Source organism: Lampris incognitus, chromosome 1 (genome assembly GCF_029633865.1).
Source record: "Lampris incognitus isolate fLamInc1 chromosome 1, fLamInc1.hap2, whole genome shotgun sequence".
NCBI lineage: Eukaryota > Metazoa > Chordata > Actinopteri > Lampriformes > Lampridae > Lampris > Lampris incognitus.
The window spans coordinates 99,768,317-99,783,372 of NC_079211.1; the positions used below are offsets into that span (position 1 = coordinate 99,768,317).

At 41.1% G+C, this 15,056-nt stretch overlaps 2 protein-coding genes across 2 annotated transcripts in view; one reads left to right on the top strand and one right to left on the bottom strand.

Annotated features, from left to right (window-relative positions):
- The window catches only part of cep78 (centrosomal protein 78), a 53,539-nt gene extending 42,209 nt beyond the window's left edge, over positions 1-11,330 (bottom strand). The window contains exons 1-11 of the mRNA XM_056288910.1: positions 11,209-11,330; positions 10,452-10,721; positions 9,837-10,012; positions 9,670-9,742; positions 9,448-9,551; positions 8,977-9,151; positions 8,680-8,793; positions 8,430-8,494; positions 7,127-7,229; positions 5,271-5,388; positions 303-345 (exon numbers count right to left, since the gene is read on the bottom strand). Of these exons, the coding sequence (XP_056144885.1) occupies positions 303-345; positions 5,271-5,388; positions 7,127-7,229; positions 8,430-8,494; positions 8,680-8,793; positions 8,977-9,151; positions 9,448-9,551; positions 9,670-9,742; positions 9,837-10,012; positions 10,452-10,713 (1,233 nt within the window). The 5' untranslated portion in view covers positions 10,714-10,721; positions 11,209-11,330. The remainder of the gene's footprint in view (positions 1-302; positions 346-5,270; positions 5,389-7,126; positions 7,230-8,429; positions 8,495-8,679; positions 8,794-8,976; positions 9,152-9,447; positions 9,552-9,669; positions 9,743-9,836; positions 10,013-10,451; positions 10,722-11,208) is intronic.
- Positions 11,331-13,848: 2,518 nt separating this feature from the next.
- Positions 13,849-15,056, top strand: part of lifra (LIF receptor subunit alpha a) — a 35,156-nt gene continuing 33,948 nt past the window's right edge. Inside the window, exon 1 of the mRNA XM_056296754.1 lies at positions 13,849-13,979. The gene's annotated coding sequence lies outside the window, so the exon portion shown is untranslated. The remainder of the gene's footprint in view (positions 13,980-15,056) is intronic.

Genomic DNA, 15,056 nt, shown 5'->3' on the forward strand with positions numbered 1-15,056 from the left:
TTACCGTGTCACCATGAGGAGGCACTACATAGGGCTTGCTGTTGGAGAGGCTATGTACTGGCAGGGAGAGACTTACGTGCTCAGCTCTCCGGTTCGCATTTCTGCTAGCCAGCGGTGAAGGTTAAGAGTGAGACGTGACAGGCACAGAACACTACACCAACACACTAGAAGCTTCACAACAACCCCACTTCTTACACAAGAATGTCAGACACACCAATACGTTGGTGTGTCTGACATTCTTTCAATAACACCAATATGTTGGTTGTACCTATGTAGCTAAGGGAAGATAAGCTGTTTCTCACCTGAAAGTTCTGCTCTGTCACAGTAGTGCCAGGGGGCAGACCTCTGGAACCAATGGAAAACATTTTAAATACTATAGCAATACTGTTGTAATGCCTTGTACTGGTGTGTTTGGCTCCTAATCTGTGGGAGGTACTGACAGTGAGTCAACAAGCACATCATCAGAGAATCAAAGAAATGAAGCTGTGAAAGAAAACAAAAAGAAAGACTCATAAAATACTCCCGCGTAGTTGTCGTTGGGATTTACAAATTAATGTCACGTCTCAAACGATTACACAGCAATTGGCCCACCTGTGATGGATTTTAATGACTGCATCAGAAATGCTCGTTCAGTTGGCCCAGTTTAGCGTTAATTTGATTTTTCTCTATTTTTTTTTTTTTTAAGGAAAGGTTGTTTTTTTTTTTTGTTTTTTTTTTTTTTTCCATATTGAAGTTGTTAAATGTGTTTAACTTAAAGGAGCAATAGGCGGCCGCTGAGTTTGGGCAGAACTTAAAAATATTTTCAAACCGAATTGGACACCGTCCTTCCCAATCAGAAAGCATCAGGATGCCTCCAAAGCCACGCCCCGAAAACACATGCACGCACTGGACACACCAGCTGATTGGAGCGAAAGCATTTCACCTGAGACAAGCATCATTCTGAGCGGAGCCGAATTAGCTGTACCGAATGGATGTCACACACGTAAGAGAAAACTAACTTTATTAGTATAATGAACATAACTAACTTTATTATTATAATGCTCGGTAGCTAGCAGGCAGCTATTTTTTTTACTATTATTATTATTATTGAATACAAGGATATATACAAAACAAGATGGGAATAAATGTACAAAATAAATGTACAAAAAGAAACAAAGTTCAGACAATGGTGGAACGGTGGCAACAATGTCACATCAAATTCAAACACAAAAAATAAAAAGGAAACAATTAGGTAAACAGATGGAGAGCAAAAAGGAGCAGGTTAAGAGAAATTAAAAAAGCAAGGACCTAGATATAGAAGCACACTTTTTTTTTGCTTTTCTATTTGTTTTTTCCAAATATTTCAATGATTTCATGTAATTTACAAATGTACATAAAAACATGGTAAAAGAGGGAGGGCTGCCTTTCCACTTACAAGTATGTAAATGATATTTACCCAAAAGAATCACAAGATTAATAGTATCTGAGATGTTTGCATCTAGATTACCCATTAAGTAGATTATATCAACATATGTAAATGAAGGTAAATTTACTAATTTTAAAGACAACCAATATGGATCTCAGACCAAAATCATTTAGCATAAAAACAATCAAAACATAAATTATCACTGGTTTCAGCCTCAGAAGAACAGAAGATGCAAGGATCCACTTCAAATTTAAATCTCTTATGTAGAAAATCATTAACAGGGTATATCGCTGATACTATTTCAAAATGGGTTTCTTTGCTAGCAGGCAGCTATGTGTTAGTAACCGGCTTTTGTGTACGTGCAACTGTTATGCGCATAACAAACGCGTCACTGAGGGTTTGATAGACAGCTCCCTCCTTCCAATCATTTGACTTGGTCGTTCGTTTGATTGGATGTCGTTGTTTTAGCTCCTGCCCCTTACAGGAACGACGGATTTTTTTCATTTCGTTGCCAAACGTCTTATTTTTTATTTTTATTTTTTTAGTACTATCGATTACTGTCGAGATATAATAAGAAATTAAAAACGTTGCCAAAAACCGGTGGTCGCCTATAGCTCCTTTAATTATCCAGTGTTACACAGCCAGGATATAGGCTCAAAATTCAATATTTGCACTAAATTTTCAAACATTTGTTGCTTAATGGATGAATATATGGCTGAATTATTAACCTGCACTGCATTACTGTGCGTTTGCATAGAATGCCTGTTTATGAAATAAAAAATTTAAAAAATCATCTTAGTCTCATGTGTTGATCAGAACTGTTGCGATAAAAGGGCCGGGTGGGCTGTGGATGTTTTTCCTGATTTCAAATTGGGACATGAGATTCCTAAATTTGGGAACGACTGCCCTGACTTTGCTGCCATCTACAGGTTAAAAACCATGTAGAGGTTAAAACGTGCCAGGCTGGTCTTGTGTGCCAAATAACCAGCACTGACGGTGCTATTGACATTTGTTAGTGATGGCTCTACCTGTCTGTCAATGCTGGATCACCCAAATCAAACAAGAGTCATTATCATCAGGGTTCAAATTATGGGGGAGCTAAGGGGAACTCAGCTCCCCTGAAAAGGTCATGAGCTCCCCTGAAAGCCTACTTTGAGAAATTTAGGGGGAGCGCTGAAATATCATCCATTTTTGTGTCACAGGTTATACATTTTTATTTTTCTGTACATTAAGGTTCCTGAAATGAATAACAATAATAAAAATACACCAATGTTGTGTTTATTCACTTATTACATTCCAACTTCCGAACATTTGTCTTCACGATATTAAACATAATGCTGTCTTATTCCTACTGTGGCCATTCATGCGTGGCAGCGTACTCACATCACTACATTTACGTCACCACTTGAACTTCTCTTGACTGAGTTGGCTAGCTAATAAGTTAGCTGACGCCAAGATCTGCCTGCCCGCCGAGAATTGCATGCATACACATACACTACCGTTCAAAAGTTTGGGATCACCCAAACAATTTTGTGTTTTCCATGAAAAGTCACACTTATTCACCACCATATGTTGTGAGGCTATTCCATGCGAGAAATTGCTAAGAAATGGAAGATTTCCTACACCGGTGTGTACTACTCCCTTCAGAGGACAGCACAAACAGGCTCTAACAGGTACTATTTAATGAAGATGCCAGTTGGGGACCTGTGAGGCGTCTGTTTCTCAAACTAGAGACTCTAATGTACTTATCTTCTTGCTCAGTTGTGCAACGCGGCCTCCCACTTCTTTTTCTACTCTGGTTAGAGCCTGTTTGTGCTGTCCTCTGAAGGGAGTAGTACACACCGGTGTAGGAAATCTTCAATTTCTTAGCAATTTCTCGCATGGAATAGCCTTCATTTCTAAGAACAAGAATAGACTGTCGAGTTTCAGATGAAAGTTCTCTTTTTCTGGCCATTTTGAGCGTTTAATTGACCCCACAAATGTGATGCTCCAGAAACTCAATCTGCTCAAAGAAGTGCCCATCCAACCAATCCAACTTGTGGGAGCTGCTTCTGGAAGCGTGGGGTGCAATTTCTCCAGATTACCTCAACAAATTAACAGCTAGAATGCCAAAGGTCTGCAATGCTGTAATTGCTGCAAATGGAGGATTCTTTGACGAAAGCAAAGTTTGATGTAAAAAAAATCTTATTTCAAATACAAATCATTATTTCTAACCTTGTCAATGTCTTGACTCTATTTTCTATTCATTTCACAACATATGGTGGTGAATAAGTGTGACTTTTCATGGAAAACACAAAATTGTTTGGGTGATCCCAAACTTTTGAACGGTAGTGTATTTCTGGAGATCTATGAATCAAACAGTTTTACCAGCACATATTCTGGGCCATTTTGGCTCGACAGTGTGAATTTCATCCATGTGATAATGACCTAAGCTCATGGACGACCTCGAGGGCCGTTCAAAATTCCTTGGAATACAAGCAATCTAACAAAAATGGAAGGAGTCTCTGTCTGTCTGATTTTCTCAACAACCGTTTATCCGACTGACTTCACACTTGGCAGGTGCGCCATGGGTCCGGACAGTTTTGTGCTTGTTATCAGATTGACTTGCATGATGTAGGATAGGCTAGCCTATAATACAGGAAATATGTGGCATGTGTGCTATGCAGCTGAATACTGTATGCTATATATTGTGTGGTATTGATTTTCATTTTATTTAGGCCTGTGGTGTTTCAATTCTATTCCTGCAAGGTGTTGGAACAAAAGTGTGATGGGTACAGTATTATGGTGTAATTATCTTAGTGACATTGCCTCCAAGATGTTATACTATGCAGTAGGCATTTGCATGTTGTGTTTATAGTGTGGCTGTTGTCTTGCTAGCCTATGTTTTGTGTATGACCAATGACCAACAGTTGAGGCTGTGGGCATGTTCCAATGTTGTCATGTGATGTAACCTAGGTTTGGTCTGTTTAGAAGTGTAGCGCAAACCATTGGCCGATTCACTGTGTGGATTTTTCGTTGTTGTTGCTTGAGTGATACAAAACACACCAAAGGTAAATTGTTTTTCTATCTCTTTGTGTTACCTGCATGGCTGGATTTTCTCTGTATGAAGTGAAATGTTACTGACAATATTAACTGTATGTAGTAAAAGCAGAATGTTTTTCTCAGTAACCTGCAATTGACCACACATGTTCATGTGACGTGTAGCAGCACACCAATAGGGCTCCCCTGAAAGCCACTGTGTAATTCAAACCCCGATTATCGATGTTTTTAGCTGCAGCTGTGTTTATCCTGCTACTATAACATCACAGTGTAAAAACATCAGCGTGCCATGTTTTTAACCTTTACATGTTTTGTTTTGGGGTTTTTTTTTTATGTCAGCAAACTCACAAAAATGGTCTAGGTTTAGTTACTCATAAAGTTATACTGCATGATTTTGAACAGTCTTTAATTTATTATTTACATTCTGTGTCCTATGTTCATTAATCCTCTTAGAGTGGTAAAACTGATCTAAGGTATATTCTTTCCACTGGATAACCATAAACAAGCCACCTAGAAACACAACATTGCAAAATGCTTATTTCAAAACTGTAGTCATTTGGGACCATTCTGTCATACTAAAACCAAATCCTTACCGCAAGTCCTGACTTTGATTAATTTTCAACTTGGAAAATAGATATTAACATTTTGATAATGAATTACATTTCATTGATTTTATATAATTGTACATTTAATATTAATATTTATTTTGAGTGAGAAGTTTGTGGTATCCAAAAAACAGCACTGTGTGAGTAGTATTACTAGTTTACCAATAGATTGCATTTTCAATTGACTGAATTGAGTAAAATGACTTCCCACATTTACTTACCTCTGGCGTCCAGCACGAGCTGCAGCGCGCCAAGGCACCTGACTAGAGTGGGAATGATGCTTCGATTGCCATGCAAAACTCGGACTCCGCTTTCCAGCTGAGGTCAATCTTGGAGGGGCTGGACCAGGAGGAAAAGGATATACAGTGAATAAACTAGATGGGAACTTAACATGGATAGAGCATAAAATTGAAAATTAAACAGTTCAAGCTTCCAAAGAGCAATGGGATTGCTATGTAAGATTAACTTATTACATCTTTTACAGGACAGAGCTTGGTTGTTGAGACAAAAAGAAAAAAAAAAGCTGTGAGTCTATCAAATACAAGCGAGACAGAATAAACCATTATGTCAGTTTTCCTCCATTGATTATGATTATCTACCACAGGTAAGTACCATATACATCTGAGCAACACACCACAGACCTCAGCTAAAAAAAAAGAAAAGAGAAAAAGACTTTCAAATTTAAAAAAAAAACTGGGAAGCAGCTCTTAAATTTTGTGATAGGCAAATATCCACTTTTGAGGATATATAAGATGCTCGTAAGATAAATTAAATCCAACTCCAATACTTTTGACTATTATGCAATAGGAACAGTCCAATTGGTATGAGAATTTAAAAAGTTTTTTTTTTAATTTATTAATGGGCCAGCATAGAAAGGGACAGGGTGTAATGGAGACTAAGGAGAGAAGGATCTGGTGGGATCTGATCCTAACAAGGGACACATGTGGCTCCAGAGGTGGGGGATTTGACCACACAGCTATTGCTAGGCCAAAACTCTATTAGATCAAATATTTCAATTTAATTCACATGACTCACCAGAAGTACTTAATAAATGTTTTACTACGGCTTGCCATCTTATGGCTGTTAGGGGCAACAAAGGGAGAATATGGTGACAGTAACCTGAATTCTTACCATGTTTCCAGATTACTATAGACCAAAAGTGAGAAATCAGAAAGAGAAAAATTGGGTATAAGATAACAACAACCCCTACAAGTTTAAACTTCTTTAGGTGTAAGGCTCCACGCCCACTGAAAATGTGTCTTAACAGCACTGGATTAATTTTCCTGGTTGATGTCGGTGTAAAGCACGTGCTGTTGAATGGCATGTTTTCAGCACTCAGACAGGAAGTCTTTATGCATGCTCAATAATCCAGGTAAGAAAATCAAAGAAGGTTGAATCAGTTCATCTGGATACAACGTTTATTGACAGATACGCTTCATAAATCATCTAAGTGACCTCTACAGTCTGGCTGCAGACTAAAGATGTCACTTAGATGAGTAATGAAACACATTTGTCAATAAACGTTGTATCCAGATGAACTGATTCAACCTTCTTTGACTCGGAGAGGAAGCTTCTGCTGTACATCATAAATCACCCTTTTGTATCAGGATGAATTTACTTTGGTTATCAATGATGGGCACTTTTCAACTTTAAGGAACCTTGTGCAGAATAATAAAGCAGGTGTTTTGGCAAGCAACCAGATATGGCTGACCGGACTCATAAAAGAGCTTTCCCAACAGATACTACTACAACAACAACAATAACAGCTAAAACTCAGGTTCAGTCACGTTTTTTGTTGGAGCGTGTGGATGGTGCACACCTACCAGCACCTGCTACTACTTCATTTCAAGTGAATATCTTGGATTTGGAAAGGCCAAACACCAGTGCAATTATAATAAACAAAAACCACTCTCAGAAACAAAACTATTTTTCCTGAATTATTCAAGGAAGTATAACGTACATGAAGGTACACATCAGTAACCTCTTAAGTTAAAGAACCTGTTTGAAACCACATTAAGTGCAAATCCACAGGAGTATACAAAAAAAGAAAGAAAAAAATGATAATTTATACATGTACCTATCCTGAATGTGGCTTTCCCTTTCAATGTACCAGGCTGTGCTCGTCTGGGAGCAGAAAGTTTAGGGTGCTCTTTGAAGGCTGAAGGCTTGATCCAGTAATACTAAAAAACACAAAACAGGCAACATACAAGCCATAAAAAAAAACACTTGTACTGCTTCACAGAAAGATGAATTAGTTCATCTGGACTTGTTTATTGGGAGAAACGTTTCATCACTCATCTAAGTTATCTCTTCAGTCCACCCTTATAAACAACACAGAGGCATAACGACCGAAAACAACAATTGGTTTCATATGCAAATTCCTGTGACTTTTCATTGGCAATGTGTACTATTCACAGAGGATTTGGGAATGGCTGCAATCACAGCATTGTAAGACGGTGACAGATATACTCTTAGCCCCCGGTTCAGCAATGGTCATTCCCTCTTCATATAGATGGCCTCTTTGACTCCCTGTTCAAACCAGCGTTCCTCTCTATCAAGGATGTACACATCCTCATCCTTGAAAGAGTGGCCACTGGCCTGTAAATGAGTGTAGACTGCGGAGTCCTGTTGCGCCATCCTCTTCACCAGCGTCCGTTTGTTTTCCATGATGTACAGCAATCCTCCCGGCACTTAACAAAGTACACTATATTGCTCTGTTTGTGCTGGGGGACCCAATCGTTGGTGTGGACCAATTTCTGGCACAGCATTATTTTGGGGTTTGAAAGCAACTGAGATGTGGTATTTGGAAAATACGCACCTCAACTGTTCTGACACTCCCACCACGTACGGAATCATCACTTGTACTGTTCCTGTTATCACTGTGTTACAACCAAGGGAGTTCATTTGTCGAATAACTGCAGTGATGAGGTGAAAACATGTGGTACTTTATCTGAACTAAAATCTCTTCAGAGACAAAATATTGAATGGTTGCAAGCTGGGCCAGTGACCAGTTTTTTTTTGTTTTTTTTTTTGTCCAAATGGGTTAATTTGTTTGAGTCGACTGAGATAGATATCACAGACAATGATGGCCGTAAATTAAACTTTCCTTTTCCATTATCAGTACATGAATAGTATAAGGGGGTAGGACAAGAAAAGTTCTCAACTTCTACCTACCCGTTTTGAATATGATTTGTACTTTGATTTGCTTATTTGTCGCTTATGTTGCTGATGATTTTGTTTATTTTTTTATTGCTCATGTTTTTTAACATGCTCAATAAAACTGATTGATATCAATAAAAAAAAAACATGCACATATACACAATCCCTTCACTCAAACTTCAGATGATGTTTTCTTAAAAACTGGCCCCAAACAAACTCACCTCTTGAGGCTGGCTGTCAGCATTCATCAAGACTTTCTCTATTGTCGTCTTTATGAGCACGTTGTCTGCAAGAGGGAGGAAAATAAATAAATTTATGTGAAATTAATGCAAAACATCTACTTGATGTCACACATGGGGAAAAAAATCAAAGCAAAACACAACTTGGCTTAAAGGGATCAACTGTTTACAGTGGTTATATCATCGTGGATGGGTGCAATCACTCTAAGTGGTTTCCACTGTAGTTGCTCACCAACTAGAGGGTTATTCCGGATGTCCAGCACGCAAAGAGTAGAGTTAGTCCTAAGGGCTTCCAAGAGACAACGAGCTCCCTCATTGGACAGACCACACTTCTGGAGATCCAAAGCTGTTTCAAATACAGTTGTTGACACGGAAAAAACAAGACTTGGAAAGAACTCTTGACAAAAATTAATGGACTGACAAAAAGAGGGGAGCTGATCTCTTGCCCTTATGTTCTCAAAACACACACATGCATGCACACGCGCGCACACACACACACACACACACACGCGCACGCGCGCGCGCGTACCTTTAACCCAAAGGTCCTCTGCAAGCTCATTGGCGAGCACTGCAGCCCCCCTGTCCCCTATCAGAGTGTTACAGCTGAGGGTGATGCGACGAAGACCCCCCATTCCCTCAAATTCCGGCTGCCGATACCTCAATGACTCTGCCCACGCTTTGCCATGTCTCTGCATACCCTGGTGCTATAAACAGAAATACAAAAACGGGACATAAAGGTTAGGTGTAATTTCATTAAAGACATGGGAGCTGAGCGTCCTGCAAAACTAAAAACATAGTAGTAAAGGAGAAGAAACCTACGTTCTCATAAAAGACCATTTTTTTCCTTTGCATTTAGGATATAGCAAACTACCTCAGGGAAGATCAAGCTAAAAAGATGGAGACAATACTGAATTACTCGCAGAATCATGTAGCTCCCTTCCACAATAATAAAAAAAAAACAGTGTGCAAATAAATGTTTTGTAGAAACTGGACATTATACCTTGATGATGTTGGCCATATGCTCTGCTCCTCTCCAAGTGAGATTGCATCCTGTAAAATCCACCACCTTGATGTTTGCAGAGTACTTCACACTTTGGCAAATGACTGAAAAATATATATATTAAAAAAAAGAGTTGCATACCGCACATCTTGAATGTTCAAGTCACATTATAGTAAACTTATTCAAAGCTAATTACTTACTACAAACTCTCAATATGCATACCTTCCAACCCTTCATCAGAAATTGGGCAATTAGCCAGAGACAACTTTTCTAGGGAAACACTTTTTGCCAAACCCTAGAATAGACAAAAATAAATAGACTGGCAATCAATCACTGACTATCAGTTGCTCTGCTTTATGTCTATTTTCTTCATCTCAGTCTGTTTCTACCTTAGTCAAAGTGATAAGGTCCCTCTCGCTCAGTGGAAGCCCATTAAGGTACAGAGTCTTGAGTTTAGAAGAGACAGTGAGACAATCTCTAATGGCTTTACACAACTTCAGCATTATATCCTTGGAACGGATGGCTGGGATCTTCTTCCTATTGATGGACTTGTAGTGCCTGCTATCTGAAATGGGTAGAGAGGGATTTATCACAAAGGTTTCTAGTACGGCTTTTCCTATGTTTAATGAAAGTCATAAGAACAGTGGGTAGGAAATTGCATTCATATTACCCCTACAACCAGAATAATATTTATTGCCAAGTAGTTCAAAAATATACAAAGAATTTGACCTGGTATGTTGGTGCAAGAGCGAAAAATTAACGGCAGATAGTGAGGTAAAAGGTAAAACAATAATAAAAACAATATATATTGGTGCAGTAAGGTGCAATAATGGGAAAACACTGGGAATATGGCAAGTACTCTATTCACAAAATGTTAAATGAGAATTTTAAATAAAAAATAACACCTGACAGATACAGTTGTGGTTGTGATGCAAATGTCTGTACATAAGGATGCTCAAATAAAAGTTAGCGCTTGAGGCAGGTTCCTATGCTTTTCATTCTACCTGTGTCTCGAGCACCTGGACGAGCTTGGTATGTACTGATGATTGCAATGTGGCCTAGGTGTTTGTTGATGGAGATCGAATTGAGAATGGGTGGCCAGTCTGTCAGTTTGACCCTGTCTCCACTGAAGTCCAGTATCCCTTCGGACAGGTTCATCTTGACCGCTGGGAGTGGCACAGAGTCTTGCCTGGCACAGGCGTATTCATAGTATGCCATAAAGTCCTCGGCACCTCGCTGTCGCATCTGAGCACTGTCTTGGACCATCTTTGGGTCTGTGAAACACACACACACACACACACACACACACACACACACACAAGTCACTAAAACTGATTTCAGATCATACAATGAATTCCATATGAATTCCAAGTCTTAATACCAACTTGATGGGGTTGATAAGGTGACTTTTACTGGTAGCTGTTGGTTAATAACCTAGGTCATAGTTCGCATTGCTAGCCTCGCAAATCTTGGCGCAGCCTTCGCTAACATTTACTGGACTGTGAGCTAAACAGGCCAATTGTAACGTCGGATAAAACATCCAAACATTTCAACTGACACGGTTGGTTAAAGCAAGCCCGACCGACCCATTAGCTAAATTAACGGGAATAGCATTAGCAAGCTAAACGTCCAACAAAACAACGGCGCAGGATGCGGCAAGCTACCGTTATAACGGCTAGCAAGCTGCCACGAAGCCTCTGATGGCACACAAATCATTCTTCATTTCGACCTGTGACCGCACACCAAATAAACACCAATTACCATGCTCATTTGACGGAGGACTATATTGTTTTGCGTACGTTCCCTTGGTTTCCTCAACCGTCCGTCTGACATATGTGTTGCCGGTGTGCTGGCAGCGCTCAAAAGTGGCGCTGTTGATCCACGGAAACGTTCCCCCCGGCTCAGCGCCAGCAACATGGCCCAGCCGCCACTTACCGCCACCTGCTGTATCGGAGGACGCAGCGCGCTTTGCATGAATCAAAGCGATCCGACCAATTCCTCTGTTCAGTCTCGTAAGCCGACGGGGGGGGGGGGGGGGGGGGGCACGAATATACTTACACTTATCAGTCATGATCCATATCCGGTAACCTTTTCAGCAGCACACAGCGACTTTTTTGTATATATTGTAACGTGCACGGAGAATTAGACACCTTAGCACTTGGCTAAGGGGTCGGACCCTTTAGTCCAGCGGTTAGTGATGTCTCCCATGGTGTGAAAGTTGCGGGTTCGCGTCCCGGCTGCGGCGGTCCCCCCCTCCCCGAACTCGCCACATTGGTGTTAGAAGTGGGATGGGGCGACCGTAAGGCCATCGGAAGCGTATGCGGCGTGATAGGCTTAAGCGCGGGGACGCGCTTCCCGAAGGGGGGTGGTGGTGTAACGGTGTGTGAACGGTGTCATGTGAGTCTCCATTGTGTGTACGTGCAGTCTGTCCTCCTCCCAGGTCTCCGTGGCGATGGTGGTCACCACCTGGACGCTGCTTGGCATTCCCTTCATTACATTTTCTTTTTACTTAATATCTTATGAATAAATGTAATTTTTGTTAGCATGTTTGTTTGTTTTTTTTTACATGGTAATGCTGGTCGCTTTGGTCCTGGGCTGTTCCAGTGGCTCCTGGACACTGCTTGGCATCCTGCACATCCATATTCTTCATAAATTTTACAATTCCGTTATAATTTTGTTATCCTCTTTCAATGTTGTATTCTGTAAATTGTGTAAACACAACATCCACTGCACGTTGTCCATCTTGGGAGAGAGAGCCCTCCTCTGTTGCCCTCCCTGAGGTTTCTTACTATTTTTATGGATATGTTGCAATTAGGCAAGATAGGCAAGAAGGAGGAAGGGGGGGTTGTGTCACTTTTGTTAAACAAGGGATTCCCTATAGAGTACTGGGTACAGGAAAATAAATGGAGTATGTGGTAGTGGAAGGGTGGGTTGAAAGGAAGGAATTAGTGGTGTTGAGTTATTATAACCCATGTATGCGAATAGAATTGAACAAACTCGGAGAAATAGAAGGGCAATGAGGGACAAAGCACTGTTTGGTGTGGGGATTTCAATGCACAAAACACATTATGGGGGAGTGAGAAAACTGATGTTAATTTTATCTAACAAGTCTAATAAGACTTGTTAGATAAAAGGAATCTACTGTGCTTAAATGATGGAAGTAAAACAAGAATAGATGCCAATACAGGAAAGGAACAATATGTAAGTGACCACAATGCAGTCCTTTGTAAAATAAACATTCGTGCGTCAGTGACTCCAGTAGACAGGGGTGGAAATGGGTCTCTGGAAAAGCTTACTGGGAGAGGTTTAAGGTAGAGGTGGGCGTAGAGGACGATCCTAGAGCCGCATAATGGGGGACGCCTGCGCGTGACAGCTTGTTACGTGGAGTAGCTGATGCACCTGCAGCCACCACACGGTCCTTGGCAGGGGGTGGCCAGAGACCTAAGGCAAGGAGAACCAAGACGATTAGGGACCACCCTCTGTTGCAGCCTTCATCCACCTTCACTGCCGTTGTGACCTGGAGACATCTTCCGCCAATTCCGCCGTTGAAGTCTTTGTTGGATCACGCATCGTCTGGAACCTCCCCCTTGACCAGTCCGCTTCGGGTGACCCCACCAGGAGCCAAGCTCCGGACAGCATGTCTCTTGGGATCACTGGTACGCGCAAGCTTCGTCACCGCGGCAAGGTGAAGATCCTGCAGACCCATATAAATCCATACATGCAACATACACACATACTGTACATCCTTGAATAAGTCAATTAATAAGTGAGTTGACAGGATAAAATGGTACATAATCCTAACATTAAGGAACAAAAAGAAAAAGAAACAAAGGAAATTAGACACCCCCCCCCCCACTTTTACACCTGTTCCTCTTTTGCTCAGCTAAAATATTCAAGTATGAGGACAAACCAACAACAGGGACCGCTAATGTAACAAATACAACACATCCCAACTTTTAAGCGAGGTTCCCACAGCACTGTTATGTTGACTCCGAAGGATTGCGGAGCTTCTTTTTTTTAAAATCCCAACAGCATTCGCTAGTCTCAGACTTATTACATTTACAACAGATAGCAATAGATAGATGGTAATTCAGTCGCCGACAGCTATGCGGGATATAAATTTAGACCGTGCGCGCGCCTTTGAGGCTGCGTCGCATCCGCGGGGACAAACAGGTTGATCCTCTCTCTATTCGCGTGAGTTTATAGCCGTCAGCTGCGTCTTCGTCTTTACTCGTTATGTAAATAGATTTATTTCCACGCGTATTTCAAGTTTCATTGTTATTTTATGTTTTGTTTTGTTTTTGTTTTTTTCCCTCGTCGAACGTGAAGGGTCACGTACCATGCCCCGCCCCTTTCCCGTAATCCCATCCCGCTCTGGAGTTGTCGGGGAGCCTCACCGACACGGGATCGGCGGTCCGACGAGACGGGTGGGCGTCGCGTCAGTACAAATACGTCTAAAACGAAACTTGACACAAACTGAGAATTATTTGTGCGGGGCTTGTTGCGAAAAGGATACCTAGTGACACCTGGAGGTAAATTGTTTTTTTTTCCTTCTTTTTCTTCATATGTTTGAATTTCGTAATAATAACGACCCAGTAACGCTAGCCGCGGGGGTTAGCTAACAGTTTTCCAAAGAAGTGAATGGACTGGTGTGTGTGTGCGCGCGCGCGTGGGCTGCGCTGCTAACGCGTTAGCTAAAATGGCTTCGCGCTGTTGTATTGGCCTTTTCGTTTTAATGTAAAACGTTTTTTTGTTGTTTTTTTTGTTTTTTGGAGCAATTATAGCTCGTTGGCGGATTTGATGTCACGAACGTGAAGGGTTTCCCATGTTTTGAAGCGTTGTTATCGCCTGTTAACTGAATTACTTGCTCTATCACGCTGTCTATTCGCTGATGACGACAGCCCACCCAGGGGTAATGAACTCTGGATTTCTACCACCGAATCTGTTACAATGTGTTGACAGGCAGCGACCACCCACGTCAACTATCAAACCACCCGTGTTAACTATCAAACCACCCTTGTTAACTATCACACCACCCATGTTAACTATCACACCACCCATGTTAACTATCAAACCACCCATGTTAACTATCACACCACCCATTTTAACTATCACACCATCCATATTGTATTTCAAGAAAGAAAGTAGAACAAGTCAAAAATGACAGCAAAACCATGCTTTCTTGTGATTCCGTTCAGGGAATTTGTTTACCCTTAGTCATGGGTTGTGTTTACGGACCCAGTGCAATGTGTGCCTCATCATTATCATGGTTTACTTCTCACGCCTTGTTTTGAAGAAAGCTGATCAAGTGTCCTTTCTGTGTTCTTGTTTCCAAACTAGCCTGGCGTGCTGTCCTGACTAGTGTGGCGTGTGTGGTTCCATGTATGTGTATTGTTAAAAAACGACATTGCCATATTCGTTCTTACACTAAGTTGTGAGCAAATATAGTGGACGACGAAGTCTGTAGTTAGTCTGCGTGTATTGCAGAATGTTGTTATTCTCAGTGCTGAGTGTGGGTGAATGGAGATGGGGTTGTAGTGTTGTTACCTTTGATTTTAGATTCTCTGACCACTTGGGACAAATAGCCTTCCTCCGTGGTAGTTGGTGTT